Genomic DNA, 23,615 nt, shown 5'->3' with positions numbered 1-23,615 from the left:
CATACTTGACATGTGACGTTATAAGATATATTCAGGATATTAACTTCTTTTGCAATATAAACTACAAAAAGTAAAGCAGTGACATAGTTTTCCTAACTACTGAGACTATAGAGAGGGAAATAATTTATAGAGGAGAATGGCTTACTAAAAAGTTTAAACACTGGTGCAGAATAAAATTTCTCTTAGTAATTTTCTTCTCTTTTAAGGTATCCGAACCCACCGATGGGATCTGTTTCAGCACCCAATCTGCCTATGGCAGAAGAAAATCTGGAATATGTACGGACTCTTTATGATTTTCCTGGGAATGATGCTGAAGACCTGCCCTTTAAAAAGGGTGAGATCTTGGTGATAATAGAGAAGCCTGAAGAACAGTGGTGGAGTGCCCGGAACAAAGATGGCCGGGTTGGGATGATTCCTGTCCCTTATGTTGAAAAGCTTGTGAGATCTTCACCACACGGAAAGCATGGAAATAGGAATTCCAACAGTTATGGGATCCCAGAGCCTGCTCATGCATATGCTCAACCTCAGACCGCAACTCCTCTACCTGCAGTTTCCAGTACTCCTGGGGCAGCGATCAACCCCTTGCCATCTACACAGAATGGACCTGTCTTTGCAAAAGCAATCCAGAAAAGAGTACCCTGTGCTTATGACAAGACTGCCTTGGCATTAGAGGTAAAATATGCTAAGGCTGATTTTTTGGGTCCTTTGACATTTGGTTTTAAATTTTAACTTCATTTCTGCAAAATAATGGCTGCTCGTTTAAAGTTATATTCACAGGAATAAGATAATTGGGTGATTTTTGAAGAGCCACTATGTTTCACTTGATGCTTTTGTCCTTTCCTATTCCTTATTTCTCCCAAGTTCTCACCCTGCTTGCTCTCTCTCCTGGTCATGAAACCTCATAGATTTATTCTCATAATTGTTGACTTTCTTTCCATTAAGGAAAGATGGTGGTTAACGAAGACCCAAGACCTAGAGATGAAATCATCAGCGAGGCACACTGCCACTTGTTCACTTACATATTTCTAACTTTGATTCGTGGACAAATATGAGTAAATGTCTTAGAATTCCTCTTTAGGCAGAGGAATAATCTTAAAATATCTCTCACCTTATTTATTAGAGAACTTATAAATCATAGTAGTGTGAAATACAGTCATGTTGCTGCAGAACAAAGTATTTGTCAATAGTAGACCACATATACCATGGTATTCCCAAAATTCCTGTTGCCTGATGATATAGTAGCCATCATGATGATTCTCTAGTGTTTTTTGCTGGCAGTGACCTCATGTAGCCCATGTTTACTGTGTCTCTTGATAACATGATTTTCCCTTGCGTTTGATTTAAATTTGTATTTTTTTTTCCTTTATCTTTGCTCCTAAGTGTACAAAATGCACTGGTTCTGTTGCATTTGAACAATAACAAAAATTGCTCGATGATGTGTTTCTCAGAAAGTATCTCCTTCGTTGAGTGACACATGACTATAGAACTTGAACATTTTAATTACCAAGTCATATGTGTCTAACTGAACTTTAACTGTTTTTTTAAAAAGTCTCTTGCAAAAAGTTTAGCATATTAATGTGGCTTGCCAAAAGACACAAAACTCCTAAAGATAATGTTGATGAGCCTTGGGGGTCAGTAAAACTGTGTATCTCAGAAGGTAGAAATTGGATGAGACATCTGACAAGCCTATATGAACCCAAACCCCATGTTGTGCCTGGGGTGAGAGAAAGCAAGAAGGATCTGAAAAATACTTTTTTTTTTAAGATTTATTTATTTATGCATACAAGAACTGGGGTACGTGCCAGAGGTACTGGGGGTGAGAGGATTCACCAGGGAAGAGTGGGGAACAGAACAGGCAGATTGACTGAAATACACCGCTGAGGGGAACAGTAGGCGAGACTGGAGAGGTCTGTTGTGCCATGAGGGTTAGTTCCCTGGCTGGGGATCGAACTTATGCTGCAGTGGCTGCGGATAGCTTCATAGTGCTGACACTTAACCCCTTGTGCCATCACGGGGGGCCCTGAAAAACACATTTTAAAATTTTCTGTGTTTTTTCCTTAAGATTTTATTTATTATGCATACATGAACTAGGGTACAGGCCAGAGGTGTGGGGGGGTGAGAGGATCCATCGGAGACAGAGTGGGGAACAGAACAGGCAGCTTGACTGAAATACACTGCTGAGGGGAGCAGCAGGCGAGTCAGGAGTGGTCTGCTGTGCCATGTGGGTAGCTTCCTGGCCGGGGATTGAACTCATACTGCAGAGGCTGCAGATAGCTTCATAGGTTGCGTCTTAACCCCTTGTGCCACAAGGGAGGCCCCCAAAATTTCTGTTTTTAAAAGGATGGATACATATTTTGTTATTTTTACTGAGGTATAAAATACATACAAAGAGGTGGACCCTAAATATTATTGTATCAGAAGATAGGATTTGGTGTACAAATCCTAGCTCTTTTCCTTTATTGGTAATTCATGAAAATGCTTTGAATCACAAACTGCAATCTATGTTTCATAATAATATGATTACACTTGAACACTGAGTTTTACCAAATTGCATATATGTTAGAGAAACTCTGAGATTTAATTTAGTGATTGTTCTGTGTATTCTCCCCAAGGTCAAAATAGGGCAGGGTTAGAAGATGGGCCCAGGTACATGGCAGAAAGATGAAATAATGGAGCCTATTGCTTAAAAAAGTAAAATAACCCATAAAACAGATAAACGTTAGCTGTAATTTATTTTGTATGTATTTCCCCATGGTTATCCTTAATTTTCTCTGGATCAGAAATAATATTCAAGTGAACTATACCTTAAAGTTCGTTTCAGAGACACTGACTACTTCTGTCTTTCATGTTGACTATAAGGAAAGAATGAGTGAAGGAGGCTTATAGCTGGGGGGCAGGGAGCAGGGGAATTGTGTAATTAGGTTCTTTTATATGTCACAGTGAAGGAAGAGAAAAGAAACCAGAGAAAACTGCTTCCTCAAAGCTGCCATAGAGCGTGTCCTAACTAATTATCCTTGAGATTCTCACTCCCACACAGACCTGCCCATATACAGGTACATGGCCTAGTCCATACCTCAGTGCCCTCAAATAACTTGGGGTATTCTGAGTTCTAAATACATTTCAGTTTGCATAGTGGTTTCAGCCTTTTGAGGTGTTTTTACATCTGTCGTCTCACCATAGGGGTAGGAAGTTAGGATTCAGAGAGTAGGTATGATTTGCTGGGTCAGGCAAGCTGAATGTTGGCATACCACAGTGAGAACCATGGAGGGGCGAAGGATCCCCATCAGAACTCCAAACCTATAAAAGAAGTAGGTTCTTACCTGAGCAAGGATTTAAAACCCCGCTGCATTTAGGACTCCTGTCTGTTGATCTTGGACTCTAAGATGTGCATGTGTTTTAGAAATCCCTGTCTTAGTACGTATTGCTTAGTGTGTACAAGGGAGGTGGTAGAGGGGATTTTAGAGCATGGTGGATTTTAGAGCATGGTACATAGGCAGGTGCCTGATAGAGGCCAGGATGATGAGAATGAGCCCAATTAATGATGTGTATTTTAAGATAACCCATATATTTGACCGTTATACAGCTCTCCTAATCTCTCAGGCCTTAGGGAGCAGTCTCCACACCTGAGCCTCATTTTAACACTATTAGCAGCTTTGTAAGCCTTGTCAAAGTCTCCTTTTAGTGTGTTGCCAAAAGAACGTGTAAATAGGACCTGAGAAATAAATAGACCTTTACAAAATTCCACTTAATGACATTTCTCATTCTGTGTATTTAAATGAGACTCTTGGCATAGCATAGTAAATATTTCTATGAATTATCTTTTAAAACTATTAGAATAGTCTGATCTTGTTTAAAACAACTCTCTTGGGACTGTTGCAATTAGGTTACCAGAAAAAGTATTAAAGTTAAAATGAGAAAGGTGAGAGAGTAGGACAAAATGTACCAGTATTTGAAACTTCCTTATTCCCTTGATATTATTACAAGAGAACTGTGATGGTTTAGATGAACTTTTTTTTCATGAATTGTTTTACAGGCTTTTTTTCCCCTCATTAAACTTGGTTTTCGAAAGCATGTCCCTAAAAGTAAAGAGATATTTTAAAACAGGTCTTCATATCGTCATTTTTCTTGCTTGCTCATCTCTTTTCAAGAAGCAAGTTGATCCCTGGGATTTGATTTAAAAGGGAACTCTTGGTGCCTGTGTCAGGTGAAATCTCACAGTAGCTTCCCCCTTTGTGACATTAGCAGAACTCTACCATGCTGGAAGACCTGAAAGGGCTTTTAGAAAGCAGGTTACACTAATAAGAACATTCTTAGGTTGAAGAAGCAATGTAATCCTTTGCAGAAGTAGATTATTGACCAGAAGAGAACGTTTGGCGCAAGGGTGCTGTTATTGTTATAAAATATTAAGTCTTAGCACTATTAAGCTATTGCCAGCCACGCAATATGAGTTCAATTCCCGGCCAGGGAGCTATCCCACATGACACAGCAAACCTCTCCTGTCTTGCCCACTACTCCCCTCAGCAGTGTGTTTCAGTAGATCTGCCTGTTATGCTCCCCACTCTGTTTGGTGAATTCTCTCACCCCCCACATCTCTGGCCTACACCCCAGTTCCTGTATGCATAAATAAATAAAATAAAATCTTTTTTTTTTTAAGATTTATTTATACAAGCACTGGGTACAGTCAGAAGCACGGGAGGGTGAGAGAATTCACCAGAGCGCGGGAGGGTGAGAGAATTCACCAGAATTCGCCAGAGCGGGGAACAGAGCAGGCAGACTGACGAAATACACTGCTGAGGGGAGCAGCGGGCGGCAGGAGAGGTCTGCGCGCCATGTGGGACCCTCCCCAGAGGCCCGGGATCGAATCGGCGCTGCAGAGGCGCGGGCAGCTTTGCAGCCCAGCGCTCAACCACTGCACCACCAGGGGAGGCCCAGGAGTTCTTTTTATAAAGAAGTCTGGATGTTAAGCTAGCAGATAGGATTTCCTAAACCCCCCCCGCCCCCATTTTATACCTTCTCTTTTTAGTTTCTTGATAGTAAACTATAGTATAGTAAACTAACATTCTCATTTTTGAAGAAATCAAACTTACCATTTCTTTCTTGCTGCTTGCACTTTTAAGTATGCTTTGCAAATTCAGGATCGTGAAGATTTCCCCCTCGTTTTACGTCTTAAATTTAAGTCCTTGATCTAGCCCAGTTTAAACTTTATATATGATTACATGTAGGGATCCACATTTTTTCATTTGCATGTAGAAATAGTTGTACCAGCACCGTTGTTCTTTCTCCATTGAATGGACTTAAGGTCGCAATATAGCACCCTTCTCAAAAATCATTTGGCCATAGTTTATTTCTGAACTCACAGTTCTATTCCATTGGCCTATATGTCTAGCTATGTGCCAGTAGCACACTATAGCTTTGTGTAGTAGTAGTTAAAGTCAACCAGATTCTTTTTCAGAGGCCTTGTAATTGCATAAGAACTTGAGGATCAGCTTTTCCATTTCTGCAAAAAATGACTTAGAATTTTGATAGGGATTCATTGATTTGTGGGTCAGGGTAGGTAGTATTGATATCTTGACTAGGTCTTCTCTCTGTGAACACAGTGTGTTTTTCCGTTTATTTGTCATCTTTATTTTAGCGATGTTTGGTATTTTCATTGTAAAGGTCTTGCACCTCAGTTAAATATATTCCCAGTTAATTGTATTCTTTTAGATGCTATTGTAAATGGAATTGCATTCTTAGTTGTTCATTACTGGCAAATAGAAACACCACTGATAGATTTGTGGTTTGGACTTGTGCCCTACAACTTTACTGACTATTTGCTGTAATAGCTTTTTTGTGGTATATTTGAAAATTTCTTTATGTAGTATCATTCTTTTTGTGCTGTTAAAAAGTCTGTCCTGGGCCTCCCCTGGTGGCGCAATGGTTGAGCACGGGGCTGTGAGGCTGCCCGCAGCCTCTGCAGCGCTGGTTCGATCCCCAGGCACTGGCGAGGGTCCCACATGGCGTGACAGACCGCTCTAGCAGTGTATTTCGTCAGTCTGCCTGTTCTGTTCCCCGCTCTGGCTCTGGTGAACTGTACTCAGTGCTTGTATAAATAAATAAATAAATCTTTAAAAAAAAAAAAAAAAAAGTCTGCCCTCTACTGTCCTGAGACTCCTGTATCTGCCATTTTTATCCTCCAGATAAAAATGCTTCTTTGTTCAGCCATTTCTCGCTAGCCATGTCTCTCTAGGGACATCAGCCTAGGGACAGTTTTTACTCTTTCCCGTGATTCTGCAGATGTCTCTAGAAAGTAGTTTACAAGAGACCTGTAACATGAAGTACAAACTGAACAAAGCAAGTCTCCTTCAGAGAGAGCTGTATGGTGGTGTGTGTGTGTACTGGAGGGGACTGGAGAGGAGCAGAGAATGGGGTCTCCTTGGGCAAGAATACCAGAATACTGGAGGACAAGGCACCTGACCCTGACCTCAAGGAAACTTTCCACAATTGCCAAATGGGAGCACCCACCTGGCAGGGTTATTTTACAGAAACCACAAAAAGGGGCATAGGGCCAACAGGGAGTGAGGAGGATGGGTAAGGTTTTCACTTCAAGTGCCATAAAGCATCATAGGTAGAAAACTAAACTTGGGCCATGAGGAGGTCCTTGGTGCAATGATGGGAGCAATAGTTAGAGTCTAGTAGTAGATTTTGACTACAGGAGAGGAGGGTGATGAGGAGTTGGACTAATGGGGCTTGGGTAACAAAATGATCAAAGGTAACTCAGGACTGGTCTGATAGAGCCAAATAGTGAGAAACCTGGGGGGAAACAGAGGTGAGCGAAATAGCAGGATGTCAAAGCACATTCATAGTCCCCAAACTGGGGGGATGAGCTCATCCAAGATATGGGAGAGTACTGGGGGCAAGGTTTTTGGGAAGGTGAAATTTTGTTCTCTTCCACATTTATCAGACATCAGCTAAAACAGACTAAGTGTACAAACTTTAGGCAAAGTGTGCTTTCTGAGCATCTGGTCTAGTTCAAGATAGAGAAGGTATAGATAAAGGACAAAATTCCAAAGTAGTTTTCCATAGGACATCGAATGAGTGTGACAAACAAAATAGCAGTCTCAGAGGAATCACTGATTTCCCAACATATGCCTATAGCACCCATCAGCCCCACACTGCATACCTTGCTTGCTTTGTTTCCTTTTAGTCTTAGCTCCTTCTTGCCCTCGCCTTTTTTAAAAACATCTTGTCAGAATCAGATTTGGCACTGAATCATGATCTACCTACAGATGCCCAGGTATCCTAAGGTCATTGTCCCTTCCATACTGCACAGAGTCATCTGGATGTTTGCTCACCTGGGTATTTGGCCCCCTTTTTCTCCACCACACCCTCCTTATATATACCCATATGCCCTTGCCTTTATACACAAACACATCTTTGCCTTTTTGTCTGTTTTATTAATGTGTAAGTTATATTAACTGGGTTATTAACAATAAATAGAAGTTAATTTGGGGGCCCCCCTGGTGGCTCAAGGGTTAAGATGCAACCTATGAAGCTATCCGCAGCCACTGCAGTGCAGTACGAGTTCGATTCCCGGCCAGCCAGGCGAGGGTCCCACATGGCTCGGCAGACCTCTCCTGACTCACCTGCTGCTCTCCTCAGCAGTGTATTTGAGTCATTCTGCCTATTCTGTTCCCCACTCAGTCTCTGGTGAATTCTCTCACCCCCCGCACCTCTGGCCTGTACCCCAGCTCTTGTATGCATAAATAAATAAATCTTTAAAAAAAGAAAAGTTAATTTGGAATAGCAGTAGTTTTCTATTCATGAATTGCATTCTTTTTTCCTTATTAATTTAAAAATAGGGACAAAAAATACAATTCGGTTTCTTAGTTGCAAAGGAAATGAGGGGAAAATATGGTAATATGTTAAAAGAGAAAGGCTCACAGTGAAGTTTGTCTCCTTGATGACCTCATTGTACTCCAAACATGAGACAGCAGGTTCCCACACTAAAAGGCTCAAAGAAGGTAAGGGTCTCTGGACAGGTAGTGCAGAGTTCAAGAAATTAGGGAGGTACTCTAGTCCAGCTGCAAGGGCTTGGATTTGTGGCATCCCAATAACTATTCACCTAGATCCAAATTTAGTTTGTGTTTTAAATAAGTATCATTATGTCTTACATTTGTGTTTTAAGTATGTTTGTGTTTTAAGTACATATCATTATGTCTTATGTTTGTGTTTTATTCTTTTGTTTTAAATGAAATAAGATGACTACATTAGCTATAACTCATGATTTCAGATTCCCATAAACTTCACCTTCCAGCTACATAATTTCTACAATGTCTCTAACTCAAGGTTCTCATTTGCAGTAGAACTTGCTTTAAATGCAGATCCATAAAATAGCTCAATAGAAACAGAAATGTAATCATTATCAGAATTTTCCTGTTTTATGATTTTTGTACAATAGAAAAAGAAGACAAGACAGATTTTAAAATAAAATCCTTGTTCGACCTAATGTAATTTTTTCTATAATTAATCAAAAACATTCGTGTCATTATCCAAGTTATAAAAAGACAGACCCTTTGCTTTCTTCCACCTACAAATAAAAACATTGTTACTTGGAGAAAGTGAGCAATACTTGACCTCCAAGCACTAATCTTAAAATAGTTGGCATTTCAGAAGTCATTAGCAAAGTATGCCCCAAATACTTAAAAGATTTTATTTATTTATGCATGCAAGGACTGGGGTTTAGGCCAGAGGCACAGGGGGTGAGAGGATTCGCCATAGACAGAGTGGGGAACAGAATAGGCAGACTGACTGAAATACACTGCTGAGGGGAGCAAAAGGCAAGGCAGGAGAGGTCTGCTGCACCATGTGGGTAGCTGCCTGGCCGGCCGGGGATCAGGATTGAACTCGTGATGCAAAGGCTTTCAATAGTTTCATAGTGCTGTGCTTACCCCTTGCACCACAAGGGAGGCCCTGTCCCAAATACTTTAAAGCTTAGTTTTTAAATCTGTTTACTCTCTAACCCAAATTTTTATTTCCTTTTAAAAGCCATTTTAGTTGTAATCATTTTTTTTTTTCCATTCAGGTATTTTTTACCTTAATTTTTGATACAACCCCCAAAGAAAGAATTCTTAGTTGTTAACCTTCCTTTTTTTTTTAAATTAGGATATTGACATATAACATCATATGTTCAGCATAGTGGCTCTATATTTGTATATACAATAGCATCTGCCCATTATCCTCTGGGGTGTGGTCCAAGATCCCCAGTAAACTCACAGCTAGTAGCAAACCCTGTATAGTCATGTACAGCACAGTGACATTTTAGTAACAGTGGCCTACATCTGCAACGGTGGTCCCATTATTCCTATTGCCTCGTCACACCTTAGCCACTGTTGTGGCTGCTTGAGGCAACAAACAGCCTCATCTCGTGTTTACTGTATCTCTTGACAGCCACACACCTACCTTGTATTTGATTTAATCCTGTGTTCATATTATTCATCGTAGCCCCTGAATGTTTAAAATCTACTGGTTATATGGTTCATTCATGCAATGATGAAATAGTCTAATGACACATTAATCAGAATGTATCCCTGTTGGAGAAGCAGGTGCAACTCCATGAAGCCAAGTTTGAAAGCCATGGCAAGTGAATTGTGGGAATAGTGGGCTGCCCCAGTGGACAAAAAGACCCAGAGCAAGGAAGCTAAAGAGCAGTGATAGACGGAGGCCTACCTGGAGTTTAAGAAATCCTGCTTTGGCACATATGCAGCTCTGCTTTGGTTGAAGCTGAAGGCACAATAAAGAGTTGGGTGCAGTAGAGGCAGCACTGGCCCAGGCTGGGTGCACAGAGAGTGGACTCCTCCATCCCCCTATAGCCCAGAACCTCCAGCCAACCCTAAACTCATTGTCACAGCTCACAGTCTCAGGCAATGGACAGCAGAAGCCCTGAGTTGAAATGGGGGAATGAGGTAGTATCTGCTGGGCACCTGCAAGGCACTGTCCTGTTTGAGCCCAAGACAGTCTCACATCACCCAGGAGGACCCCTTAGCCCAGGATCCAGCTGTGCTGGATGCAGTGTCCAGGGCAGGGCTAGAGCTTGGGTCTCAGGAGCCTAGTCTAAAGACCTCTTCATGAGATATCCCCTTTTTGTGATAAGTGTTACACTTTTTTATACAGGTGGTTGAGATGGAGTCACTTAGGACCCCTGAACTTTTGACACTTTGAGGGTGAGGGGACTAATGACATTCCCATTTTCTGCTGAGGCCACCCCCACCCTGACAATTTTCCCCTTCCGTCCTGGGACCTAGCTCAGTCAGAGGCTAGGATTTGGGGCTCTTCCCTCCTCTGAGTGCTCTCCAGGTGAAGGATCCATGCTAAGGCCCTGTGTACTGACCAGGGCTGCAGAGCTTTCATTTTCCTCCCTCACTGGGTCCACCTTTTGTATAGTTTCCACATGTACTAAAACCACTTGGGACTTGCCAGAAAAATAAAGATGCTTCTGTTAATTGGCACGTGACTCTATACAATGTTTTTTTCCTATATGTATCTATAATAAGGTTTAAATAGTAAGATAGGCATGGTAATAGATTAACAACAATAATAAAATATCAATTACAACAATTTAATAGAAATTGTTATAATAGAAGTTATATGAATCTTCTGCCCTCCCCCTCTCTCCCCCAAATAGCTTATTTTACCTAATACTTATTTTCAGATTGTTGTTGATCACAGGTAGCTAGAAACTACAGAAAGCCAAACTGGATAAGGAGAGGACTACTATAATGCAAAATGACCACTACAATAAGTCTAGTTAACGTCCGTCTCCATATATATTTATAAAATCTTTTCTTGTAATGACATGAGATACTCAATTTTTCTTCTGTGTAGAAGAACTGGGATGTAGGTCAGAAACTTGGGATTAAGAGGACTCACCAGAAACAAAATGAGGAGCAGAACAGGTGGATTTACTGAAATATACTGCTAAGGGGAACAGCGGGATAGACAGGAGAGGTCTACAGCACCATATGTGGGTTAGCTCTTTGGCCAGGGATCAAACCCAGGCCTAGCTGTGATAGCACTGAGACTTAACCACTAGGCCACCAGGGAGGCCCAAGATCGAGTCAGTTTTTAATTAAAATAATTTAATTCATAAATACATGCAATTAATAGTTGACTTTCTCATAAACAGATCTCAAACAGTATTTGACTGCATAAATCTGAACACTAAAATATATTTAATTTTTATCTTAGACCTTTTGTTGTATAAAATCTAGTTATTAATTAACAGGTTAACTCTTTACCAGCCATCCTTCAGTTGAGTTGAACTATGGTTCTAAATGAAAGGAGTCTGAGTCAGAATTTAGACAGGGACTCAGACCAAAACAAATTATATTTAACCTGAATTTATATTGTGTTCTAACCAGGGAGCCCTTGACAGTCAAAAAAATTTTTTCTCCATTTTCATTTTGGCAAGTGCTCAAAAGGAGCCAGTTTCCCACAAGGCAAGAAGTTCCATTTGGTAATAGTGCTGTTTTCTGTGTAAATGCTGGCACTGCATCCATTTCTGAGTAGACTTGGGGTATTACAAGTAGTTCTATATGGCCGGGTCCTGTACATCCCAGTGAGAGTAGAATCGTAACAATTAAGAACGGAGGATGGGGCCTCCCCGGTGGCGCAGCGGTTGAGCGCTGGGTTGCAAAGCTGCCCGCAGTCTCTGCAGTGCCAGTTCGATCCCCGGCCACTGGGCGAGGGTCCCACATGGCACGCAGACCTCTCCCGCTGGCCCCTGTTCCCCTCAGCAGTGTACTTCGTCACTGCTGTTCTGTGATGTCTGCCTGTTCTGCTCCCCGCTCTGGCTCTGGTGAATTCTCTCACCCTCCTGCGCTTCTGATTGTACCCAGTGCTTGCATAAATAAATAAATAAATCTTTAAAAAAAGAAAAAGAATGGAGGATGAAAAGGTAGAAAACTCGTAGCAGCCAGTCTTTATTCACAGGGGCAGTTACAAAGATAGGACATTGAAGGCAGAGGGTGACTTAGAGAGAAGAGTCCAAGAAGAGAGATCGAATGGTCCAGGTCCAGGTGTACAGGACTGAGAACTCCCTTGCTTTGTACCTTTGCTTCATGACAGACCGCCCTGTAACCTTGGGGAGGGCCTTACCTTTTATGGGTGTGTTACCCTGCCTACCTTACAGGTGGATTTATGTGAAAGATCAAGGGTAATAACATGTCCAAAAGAGAACCTGAAGGTAGAAACTGCTCTTAAAGCTAGGGCCACAGGTTGGTTTCTTGATGTGCAGTGTTTCCCACAGGGGTTCTTTTTCCTTCTCCATCTTTCTTGTCCTTTCCCCCAGCTCTTTGCAGTGTGAGTTGTTAGCTTTCTGGTGGCATGTATTGAGGTAGTCAGAATCACCTAAGCAACAAATCTCCAAACCCTTTTATCACCCCTTTAGGTGATTCCTTGAAAATGGCTGACCTGTTTGGACCATGAGTTAAGTGTTAGAGTCTAGAGCTTATCTAATCTTGAGGTTTTTCATCATCTTAAACCTTATATTTAAACAATATTACTGGGTTATGTTGTTTCTACCTGAGTCCTTCACAGCTTATAAAATAAATGAATCTGCTTCAAAAAACAGTTGCTCTCTGGGCCTCCCCGGTGGCGCAGCAGTTGAGCGCTGGGTTGCGAAGCTGCCCGCGGCCTCTGCAGCGCCGGTTTGATCCCCAGTTGCTCCCCTGCCACCGGAGGAGGGTCCCACATGGCGCGCAGACCTGTCCTGCCGCCTGCTGCTCCCCTTAGCAGTGTACTTTGGTCCTTCTGCCTGCTCTGCTCCCCGCTCTGGCTCTGGTGAGTTCTCTCACCCTCCCGCGCTTCTGACTGTACCCAGTGCATGTATAAACAAAACAAACAAACAAACAAACAAATAAATAAATAAATAAATAACATGCCTCTATTAAAAAAAAAAAACAGTTGCTCTCTGGATTCACCTCAAAAAAACATTCCTCCTTTAGTAACCAGGAATGGCAGATGACTCTGCCCAAGGCTTGTGAACACTGAGGATTTGGGACAAGGGATGATGTGGCTTCACACTGATGGTGGTGGCCTGCATGAGCAGAACTGTGTGCTGGTGGACTTCTAAAGTTGCCTGTCTTTTCCTCCCTGACTGTTAGGACATTATGACCAACTAACCACTTTTCGGCAGAAACAAATGGTTATTGATGTCCTTCACTCTGGGAATGCAAACAGTACCTAAGACAAAAATTTGTGGAAAAAAATAGCTAAAATGTACAAGACTACTCCAGATGTCATCTTTGTATTTAGAGCCCATGTTGATAAGACAACTGATAGTGGCATGATTTACAATTCCTTGGATTACACAAAGAAGAATGAACCCAAACAAGACATGGCCTGTATATGAGAAAAGGCCTCAAGAAAACAGTGAAAGGAACACAATAACAAAATGAAGAAAGTTGGGGGTCCTGCAAGGCCAATGTTGGTGCTGGCAAAGAGAAGTAAAAGATTCCGCAATGACTATGTGGTGGCTGTACAGATTTTTCATGAGAAGATTAATAAAACTTTTTTTTTTTAATTATTTATGTATATAAGAACTGGGGTATAGCCAGAGGTGTGGGTGGTGAGAGGATTCACCAGAGAGAGTGGGGAGCAGAACAGGCAGACACCTACTAAAATACACTGCTGAGGGGAGCAGCGGGCAAGGCAGGTCTGCTGTGCCATGTAGGTTGGTCCCTCGCTGGCTGGGGGTCGAAGTCGTGGTGCAGTGGTTGGGGATAGCTTGATAGCGCTTTTACCCATGCCACCAGGGCGTCCCTAAAACTTCTTTTTAAAATAAAGTTGCCTTATCAGCTTTGAGATCCTAGACCAGTAGCTTTAATGGAAAACCCATTTTCCCCCCAAAGAAAACGTGCATGCACACAGATAAGACAGATAAAAAGTTTTTTATACATACAAATTTTATAAGTTAAGGATTACTTTAAAAGGCAGTTGAGAAGAAAGTTGGCAGTTAAAAAGTGACCCTCAAAATTGCAAATAACATGAGTGATAGCTGTGATCTTATGTCAGCCCCTGCATCCATCTTGTTTCTGAATGTCCTTTGTTTCAGGTGGTGATGGATGTCTTGTAGCCTTTACCTTGCCATTTTTGGGGCAATCTTCAATCAGATGTATATAAGAAATTTCAGTCCAGCAAAGTCTACCTGAAAAGCAGCTGGAAGGGCCATATGTGGCAGTGGCCATAGCATATTTGAAGGATGTTTGTTGGTTTTTTTTTTAATTATGACTTTATAAAATACAAGGTTAAAAGTTGAAATCCCAATCAGGTTTTTTTGTTTGTTTGTTTTTTGTTTTGTTTTTTTTAATTTTTTAAATCTTTCTCCTTTTTTTTTTTTTAGATTTATTTATTTATTTATACAAGCACTGGGTACAGTCAGAAGTGCGGGTGGGTGAGGGAATTCACCAGAGCCAGAGGGGAGAGCAGAGCAGGCAGACTGATGAAGTACACTGCTGAGGGGAGCAGGGGGGTGGCAGGAGAGGTCTGCACGCCATGTGGGACCCTTACCCGGTGGTCCGGGGATCGAACCGGCGCTGCAGAGGCTGCGGGCAGCTTCGCAACCCAGCGCTCAACCGCTGCACCACCGGGGAGGCCCCAATCAGGTATTTGTTGGGCCTTTGTAGCATCTTCCCAGAGCTCTCTGCGAGTCTCCAGAACAAGTTGGAAACCACTTCCAAAATTCCTGCCTTCCTCTTCATGAGCAAAGTAGCCCTTGACTAACTGGTGTCTGTCCTGTGGCAGTAGATAGAATTCCTGCCACCCTCCAGTTGAGACCTAAAAAGATGCTCAGAACTGGGCCTTTTTAGGAACAGGAATGGACAGCTCAGGAAAACAACTCTGCTGCTCAGAGGAGTTGGCAATGGTGAGAGAGATCTTGGTGACAGTAGTTCCAGCCCATGTGGATTAAGGTAGAGGTGGATTTTTTGTGTGTCACATGACATTCTCTAAGAGTCATGTTCACTTCTGTTCTACTGGAATTGGTAACCAATATTTGGGGGGTGAAGGTAGATGGTGCTCAGAAGCTACTTCACAACACTTTCTCACAGCTGAGGAGGAAAACACTGGATTTCTTGGTGTAGTACTTCATGTCTTTGGTACCACTTGATTTTCCTTTGTGTAGAATAGTATGTGTAATTTTATGTAAACTTTTTCTTTAGTTTGGAGAGAAAATGCTGACTCTGTCTTCTTTGTGTATCCTTACAGGTTGGTGACATTGTGAAAGTTACAAGGATGAATATAAATGGCCAGTGGGAAGGCGAGGTGAATGGGCGAAAAGGGCTTTTCCCCTTTACACACGTCAAAATCTTTGACCCTCAAAACCCGGATGAAAATGAGTGATTGCTGTTGCCCCATTTCCTGCTGCTTCGTTGCCACAGTCTCCTTTGAAATGGGAAAGTATTCTAATAGGCAAATTACACTGCATTGCCGGCATCCAGCTTTTTACAGACTGGCCATCTGTCATACACATTTGGAATGCACACAGTGGCTGCCTCGGCATTTGTATCATAGTTGTATTGTCAAAGAGTAGCCGATTGTAGAGTTCTTTGGAGCATAAACTGGAAATACTGGTGGAAGCACACAAGTGGAGAGAAGTTAACAAAGGATCTTCCTTCTCATCACTGCTCTTTGTACTGAGACTGATTCTGTCATGTCCATCAGAGAAAGCTTGAGGCCATGGCAAGACACTGCACATTGCTGTTCCACAAAGCAGTGCCTCGGTCGCCATTTTGTTTTCCTTTGAAGATCAGAAAGTGAACCTTAAAGAAGAGGGAATTTCGTCTTAAACTCCCAAGATCTGAATTTCGTTTTCATATGGTTTTAGAACACCAATTAGAATTTTTGTGTTCTAAACAGTTTTTAAGTAGCAGGTTGGATTTCTGTGATATTACAAGGAATAACACGTGCCTCTTAGCTTCTAAACTGAAGCTGCTCTAACTAAAGGAATATGAAAATCAACTCTGAAGCTGAGGCCTTACTGTCTTGGTTGCCATAGAAAACAACACAAAAAAAGTCCATCAGTCCCAGTGTGCCAGGCTGTGTGCAGTCTCTTGGATTACATTGTCTTCAAAAGCATCCGTTTGTGTGTGTTGGGGGAGGGGGCGGCTTGGGGAAAACCTTTGCTTACCTTGTTTGCCAGTGACAGGGAGTACTTGGCCCATTTTCTGCCCAGTGTGTCAGTGAGTGCACCTCCTTTTAAAGTGCAGGACTATAATTTCTTTAAAAAGTTGAGTTTGTTTATAGACTGAAGCCCATTCCTCCCTGCCTCCGCTCAGACTCACAAGGCTGCCAGAGAAAAGATAGTGATGCTTAATACTGCATCCACAGTGTAGGCATCCACCATGCTTCCAAGCAAAGAAAAAAAATGCAAGTTTTGAAAATTGGTTAATGAAATTGATGTCTGATGTTTTAGTGATAGGGAGACCCATTAACTGATTCACCATTAACCGTTGATCAGTGTGATGTTCAGGTTTCCTTGTCAGCTAAAAAGAGGCCTATTCATACAACTCAGCTGGTACAGATGTGTGACCTGACCCTAATCTGCATGTAGCAGACTAGAATTTTGGAACCTTTATGCATTCTTGTTTCCTTTCTGAACACTGGTGAAAGACAGGCTTCTGCTCAGAATGAATATAGCAGACCTAGAAATGTAGCAACAACCTAATTAGTAACTATCATTTACTGAACATCAAGTTATAAACCATGGTCCTGTCTCCAGAGCCACATAGGTTTTGAGGTTTAGAATGATGTACCATGAAGACAGAAACTGCTCATCAGCTATTTTGGGGGGGGGGTTATCTTTAAATCAGTATTCCATCAGGCAGGTAGCTGCCATATTAAAAAATCTTGATGACAAAATTAATGGTCACTTGAGAAAAAACCACTGTGGCTGCCTGTCTGTGGAAATTTCCTTGGGGCGAAGAAGAAAAAAAATCGGCCCCCTCCTGATCAGTGAAAACTGTAACCACCTTCTGCTCAGACAGTGCCTGTCCATGCATTTGCCTCTTGTTCTGAGTTTGAGCCCAGCCTGCCACCCCCAACATGTGACATTGTGGCAGGTTCCCTGCACTTTGGCTGGAAATGGTGATTACCTAGCGACCAGCGACCTGATGTGGCAGGAGGAGGAATATATATGTGCCATGCTCAAAGAGGGCACAAGCCCTAAGGCCTTTTTAAGCTAAATTCAGCAGAGAGGCTCGCACCTTTTGGTGACAGTGGTTATGAAGGGGTGATTTCAGAGCACAAGAAGTGTATGGCAGACAAGGTTTCCTTTCAGCCTGTTTTCTGACTAGTAGCAAGGTCCACCTCATGTGGAAGACTTCAGAATAAGAACACCCCATAAACCTAGATTTGTCTTCATAAGAAGTCTGCTTATTCCTTCAGCCTGTGTATATGTCTGGGGCTGTCCAAAACGTAGCACAAAATAAAGTGAGTTCTGAACTGTCCAGATATGTGCCAAAAGTAGTACCTTTTTGACTGAGAACCTTAGGTTTTTAATCAGGCTGGGAAATTCTTTTTCACACTAAATATACAAAAAAAAAGGGGGGGAGGGGCTTTATACCTGGGTTCCCCAATGATCTGGAAAGAGATCTGTGCTTCATAAATTGATGTGACTCACCTGAGCTGCCTTCCCTCCTGGGTGGATTCCCATTTCAGATCGTTCATAATTGCTACTTGCTCTGCTCTGCTCTGCTATGTGTGGTTTAAGAAAAATTTGGGTATTAAAATAACTCACTTGGGAAGTGAATGAATTAAGTACTAAAGGGCGCTTGACAGTTTGACTAAAAACCTAGTTACCCTGGGAATGACCTCCATCACAGAAGTCATCCTTGTCACTTCTGTGTGGTGTGGTGCTGCCTGATAACAAGGATTAATGGAGAGGGCACATTGATTGGCTGCCATTTGATGACTGGTTGCCTAGAAGAGGCACCTCTGTATTCATGGTTGGAAAACTCAAAGGAGGGAAGGACAGCTGCCCCCCTTAGAGCTCAAGAATCGCAGGCACTGTGCCAACTTTCTTTTTACAGCTGTTTACAGACAAGGCAGGCCAAGACAGATGGCCACTGCTCTTATGTTTGCTCAGAGGAATATGAACATTTTATTTTTGAAAAGGGATCATGTGTTTTGTGCTAGGTGTTTATAATTTAATCCTAATATTGTGTTCATTAACCTCTTCAAATGAGTCAATTCCTGATTGTTTTAACACAGTACCTAAGACTAATGCTTTCTGTGGACACCACTGAGCTCTGCCTCAAACTTCACCCTCTGGGATCAGACAACTATGTCCCTGGTAACTGCTGTCAGTGTGGACACTGAGCTAGTTATATATTTTAAAGGAGTAGAAAAACAGTTCTCTGAGACAGGGTCGTTGTCTCTGCAGGAAGAACAGTGGCCTTGCTTCTAGACGGTCTTCACTGTGTGTTTTAAAAAAGAACACAAAAACTTTTGACCTGTAACTTAAAGATCTTAAACTTCAGGCAATATTTTCTGTGTAAGCTTTTAAAATTATTTTTGAGGATAATAGCTTGTTTTATTTTGTGCTATAAAAATAACAGTATTAAATGATTTATATTCTTAGAATACATGGAGTGTCTTTTCTTAACAGATTAGTGCCTTTTTATTTTTGTATTCCATTTTATGTTACTGGTCCCAGCATCAGAGCCCTTATTTCCATGGCCTGTTTGTACCTTGTCTCAATAAAACTTGTATCAGCCAGTGGCAGCGGCAGCTTTGCTGTTTTGGTGTCTCCTCAGTGCCTGGAGGCCTTCAGCTCCCACCAGCGAGCAGCTCAACACCAGGTGAAACATGTGTGAGATATTTGCTTCTTTGAGGATGCATCCTGCGACCCAGCCCCAACCACACTGCTGACCACAAAACAGAGTGGGGTCTTGTGTTGACCCTTTCCCACACTCAGGGCTCCCTATGAAAGAGAGACCACTGACTCCCAATGAGCACAGTGGAACTGGTGCATCCACATTCTAAGAATGTGCCAACAGTTGACATGCAGTGTAACGCCGAGGAAAAATTTTCTTCAAGGCACCCATACCGGAAGACTTCTGTTACTTGTTTAGCACAAGCTAGCCAGAGTTGGATGGGTTTCAAGGAGACATGAAAAACAGACTCATCCTGTCAGGATGTGATAGCAAACAGCTCTCTTAAATCTGTCTGTGAATGACCCTCCTGATGAACTCCGGGACCTTCAGGTGGACATCTTAAAGTGGGGAGGCCCACTATCTTCCATGAGGGGCTCACACTGATAGCCCCTCAGCTGCATGTACCCTGTTCCCATACCGATGTGTGTATTGAGAGATTTTGCTGTAACCTCCGAAAAGTGAGTTTTGGGAAGTACACAGATCCATATTTATACAGAACTATGCTGCTAAAAGGCACTTCTTAGCTCCTACTTTGAGGATTCTGCAGAGCTTGTGAGAAAAGTTTGTCTTGAATGAAAATATCAAAGCTGTCAAATCATTCTGGAAGAAACAATGACATACCTATGAAATGCGTTTAAGTTTGAAAAGGTTTATTTTGGTCAGCAATTAGGGCCTGGGTTCCTATTTACTGGGCAAACTCTACAGTGCCCCTGGGTTTGGAGCCTGCCTCCTCTACCTGCTTCCCAGGTTGGTTTTCTGGCAGAGGTCAGGGCCAGGTGTCTTGAAACATCACCTGACATCAGAAACCATGACACTTGGGGGATTTTCACTGAGGCTCTTTCTCACACCCAGCTCCCTCTGGAGACCTGACTTGGCCCTGCTCTTCCCTGCACACCCTGCTTCTCTGGCTCAGCTGTCAGCTGGGAACACAGCTATTGTGGCCTAGCCCAGGAAAGCTCTGGGTATAGACTTGGTGATGTTTACAGCGGTAGGGTGGAAGGTAAGGGTGCGCTGGGTGCGCTGGAGCCCAGGTGGATTCAAGAAGCCACACTAGCAGTCAAGGAAAGGGAAGGGGAAGTAAAAGTAACCCAGGCTAAGGGAGCAGCTCAGGGCAAGGGCTGGGAAGCTCCTGGCTTTGCCTTGGCCGTTCCGCGCTTGCTTCTTACTGGGACTGAGGACTTGCCCGGGAGCCCCTCAGGTGTCATCAGTATCGTCGTCCCCCTCCGCGCTGCACGGGTCCTGCCCCAGGTTCTGACTTAGGAGTTGCTTTGTTAACTCCAGAGGGCTTGATAGGCAGCTTAGTTGGCAAAGAACTGTGCCCGCGAATCCCCTCACGCCCGCGCCGCCAGCCCCTGGGAGCCCTGGACCTAGCAGCTGTTGCTAGTCGTCCGCTTGGTGTTAGAACAAAGCCGGGTCCGTCGGGGTTGGGACCAAAGCCGGTCGCGCGACCCGGGAGCCGAATCCTCGCCTCGCGCGCGGCCCGACCCCCGCGGCTCGCGCTCCCCGCCCCCCCCCTACTGGACGGGGAACCTGCTCCCTCAGGCGCACTGCCGTGGCGCTCACCCGTGCGGCCCAGTCCCCGGCCTCCGGGACCGCCGCTTCGCCGTCCCGCTCCCGCGACGACTGCCTCGGCGCCCGCCGGCAGGACAGCGCCGACTCCCGGTGCTCCAGACCCCGCGCACCTGGCCGGGGCCGTCGGTGGCCGCCCGCGGCGCACCGGGACGGCCGAGGGGGTGAGGGCCGGCACCGCGGAAGGGAGCGGAGGCCCCGCGCGGGGGGGCGATGAGGGACGAGAAGCTCTGCGCTCTCCCGGAGCGCGAGGGAAGCTGTAGCGATCGGGAATGGCGGGCCGAGGGGTCGGGTGGGGTGGGTTGAGGAGCGGGAACCGGGAGACAGGACTGTGGCCCCGGGGCTGTCAGCGCTGCTCTTCTGACGACTCTACCCTTCCAGGGTCTCCGTGGGCTTTGGCTCTAAGTAACCTGCGAGTTTGTAGTTCGGAAGGAAGTGGTAGGAGCACCCCGGCTGGCTAATCGCTAAAGTGGGGGGCGAGTACCGGGGGAGAAGGAAGGCGAAGGGGTGGAGCGAATGGCTAAGGCAGTGGCCCGTGTCCAGAGCCCATGTCAAGAGCAGGGGCCTGGGCCTCCCTGGTGGCACAAGGGGTTAAGACGCAGCCTATGAAGCTGTCCGCAGCCACTGCAGCACGAGTTTCATTCCCCCCCGCCCCGCCACCCCTCCCCCCCACCCCCCACCCCAGCTTCCCACATGGCGCAGCAGACCTCTCCTGACTCCCCCGCTGCTCCCCTCAGCAGTGTACTTCGGTAGATCTGCCTGTTCCCACTCTGTCTCTGGTGAATCCTCTCACCCCCTGCATCTCTGGCCTGTACCCCAGCTCTTGTATGCATAAATAAATATAATCTTAAAAAAAAAAAAGAGAGAGAGAGAGAGGAGGTTCCTGAGCAGGGCTGCGTCAGACTGTGTGACCAGAAAAGAAGAGAAGGAACCAAACCCAATGCCAGCCCTCCGGGAAAGGCGGTTTGCAATCTGCCCTGAGCTACCACCGCCCTACCGCCCCCCACCCCACACACCCCTAGGAGGAGTTTGAGAAATTTAACTTTAGCATCAGAATTGGAGGGGACACATTCATTGGATGCAGTTTGGAAAGATGAAATATCCAATAAAAGGCCTCCCTACACCCAGTGACAGCCCTCTCCAGAATCTCCCTGCTTCCAGCTTATTATATATATTTCCAGAATTATTCTCTAACATAAAAGCAAATCCACCTGTGTTCTTTTACAATGTTTTTCCTACACAAGGGTAGCATAGATTATTTACTGTTCTGCACCTTGATTTATTTCCCCATCTGTTGTTGACCCTCAGACTGGCCCTCAGGGGATCCAAGTGTCAATCCCAATATTAGATATTGCAATAGTCTCACCTTCTGACCTATAAAAGAGATTGTTATGAATCAGCATGTTGAGTCCTTGTTCTTTTCACTGCTGTATGTATTCATGTGGTGGATGTACTGTCATTCATTTAACAATCTAGTGTTGATAGGCATGTAGGTCCTTTCCAAGCTCAGGTGGTCAGGTACATTAAAATGAGTTCCTGAGGGCCTCACTGGTGGTGCAAGGGGTTAAGTCTCAGCACAATGAAACTATGGGCAGCCACTGCAGCATGAGTTTGATCCCCAGCCAGGGAGCTAACCCACAATGCACAGCAGACCTCTCCTGTCTTGCCTGCTGCTCCCCTCAGTAGTGTATTTCAGTCAATCTGCCTGTTCTGTTCCCCACTCTGCCCTTGGTGGGTCCTCTCACACATACCCCCCCCCACACACACACACCTCTAGCCTATGCTCCAGTTCTTGGATGCATAAATAAAATAAACCTTAAAAAAAGGGGGAGGGGTGGAGACATTATAGGCTTAAAAAAAAAACAACATAAAATGAGTTCCTGAGTGAAATTGCTGAATCACAGGCTTTGGGCATTTGCACTTATGAATGCTGTTGACAAATGGCCTTCTGTAGGGACTGCCTCGATTTCCACTTACTTTTTATTTTTTTAATTCCCTCAGTGAGGTACATCATTCCAGGAGCTGCTGCGATACCAGGTCAATGTGTACAATGAACATAGCTAGCTTCTATTCCATCTCCCTGCTTCAAAAATTGATTTAATGTACTGTCCTTGAAGAGAGGATGTATTATAGATATTAAACTGATAAGAACATAATACTATCCTGGATCTTAGCCAAAGGCCACATAGCAATCAGTTTATACTTTCACCAGTGATTTATAAGAAAAATTTTATAACATTTGTGCAAACATCCAATAGATACCTTTTTGTGGCTGAACAATATTCTACTCTCTGGCTAAGGTAGCTTATGCTAGCCCATCTGTCACTGGGGGTGAAAGTTATTGCCAATCTCTCTTTTTCTTAGATTTTATTTATTTTTGTGTAGAAGAACTGGGGTATAGGCCAGAGTTGCGGGAGGTGAGAGGATTCACCAGAGACAGAGTAGGGAACAAAGCAGGCAGATTGACTGAGATACACTGCTGAGGGGAACAGCGGGCGAGACTGGAGAGGTCGGTGCACCATATGTGGGTTAGCTCCCTGGCCAGGGATCGAAGTCAGGCCGGCCTTGGTGGTGACAGCGCTGAGACTTAACCCCTAGGCCATGAAGGAGGCCCTATTGCTAATCTTTAGATGACAGAAAATCCTTATGTCTAAGGGTCGCCGGATATCCTCCAACCTTGGGTTAACTCTGGCTCAGTCCTCAGCCCAGGTTTCTCCTGATTTCCTGGCCCCTTCTGGCCTTTCCACTCCAAATGCCAGTTTTAGTTGCTGTTTTCTGTTTTGTTTTTTGGCCAGATACTTGCAGCGAAAAAGTTCCTCCTTGATATCCCTCCTTGCTAGGCCACTGCTGAGAACCTTGCACTCAAGCCAGATTGGGCTGGTACCTCTGAGTTCCAGAATTGACCATCTTACCACTTTACCTTTGCCCATACATTCCTTCTGCCTGACTTCCCTTCTCTGGTGAACTCCTACAGAGCTGTCCTCTACTCCAGCCACCTAGTAAAGCCCCCCTGACCTTTCCATTCCTCCATGAGGATTGGAATTAGAACTGGTTTCCTCAAAGCCTGGTAACTGGACAGTGCTGGCAGAAAACCATCATATTAGAGGCCTATGGCTGAGCTGTAGATGTAGCCAG

General features: G+C 44.1%; 1 protein-coding gene and 1 non-coding gene across 2 annotated transcripts in view; one reads left to right on the top strand and one right to left on the bottom strand.

Annotated features, from left to right (window-relative positions):
- The window catches only part of CRKL (CRK like proto-oncogene, adaptor protein), a 28,395-nt gene extending 8,201 nt beyond the window's left edge, over positions 1-20,194 (top strand). The window contains exons 2-3 of the mRNA XM_037497926.2: positions 207-672; positions 15,244-20,194. Coding sequence (XP_037353823.1) covers positions 207-672; positions 15,244-15,378 — 601 coding nt within the window. The 3' untranslated portion in view covers positions 15,379-20,194. The remainder of the gene's footprint in view (positions 1-206; positions 673-15,243) is intronic.
- A 2,286-nt stretch (positions 20,195-22,480) lies between these two features.
- LOC119234982 (U2 spliceosomal RNA) lies at positions 22,481-22,673 on the bottom strand. Its single transcript, XR_005122749.1, has one exon. It is a non-coding gene; the product is annotated as a U2 spliceosomal RNA (small nuclear RNA).
- Between the last annotated feature and the right edge of the window lie 942 nt (positions 22,674-23,615).

This window comes from Talpa occidentalis, unplaced genomic scaffold (genome assembly GCF_014898055.3).
Source record: "Talpa occidentalis isolate TD23 unplaced genomic scaffold, MPIMG_talOcc4v2.1 talOcc4.8, whole genome shotgun sequence".
Classification (NCBI taxonomy): Eukaryota; Metazoa; Chordata; class Mammalia; order Eulipotyphla; family Talpidae; genus Talpa; species Talpa occidentalis.
Note: the sequence above shows the minus strand (reverse complement) of the source record. Positions and strands in the feature narration are given on the sequence as shown.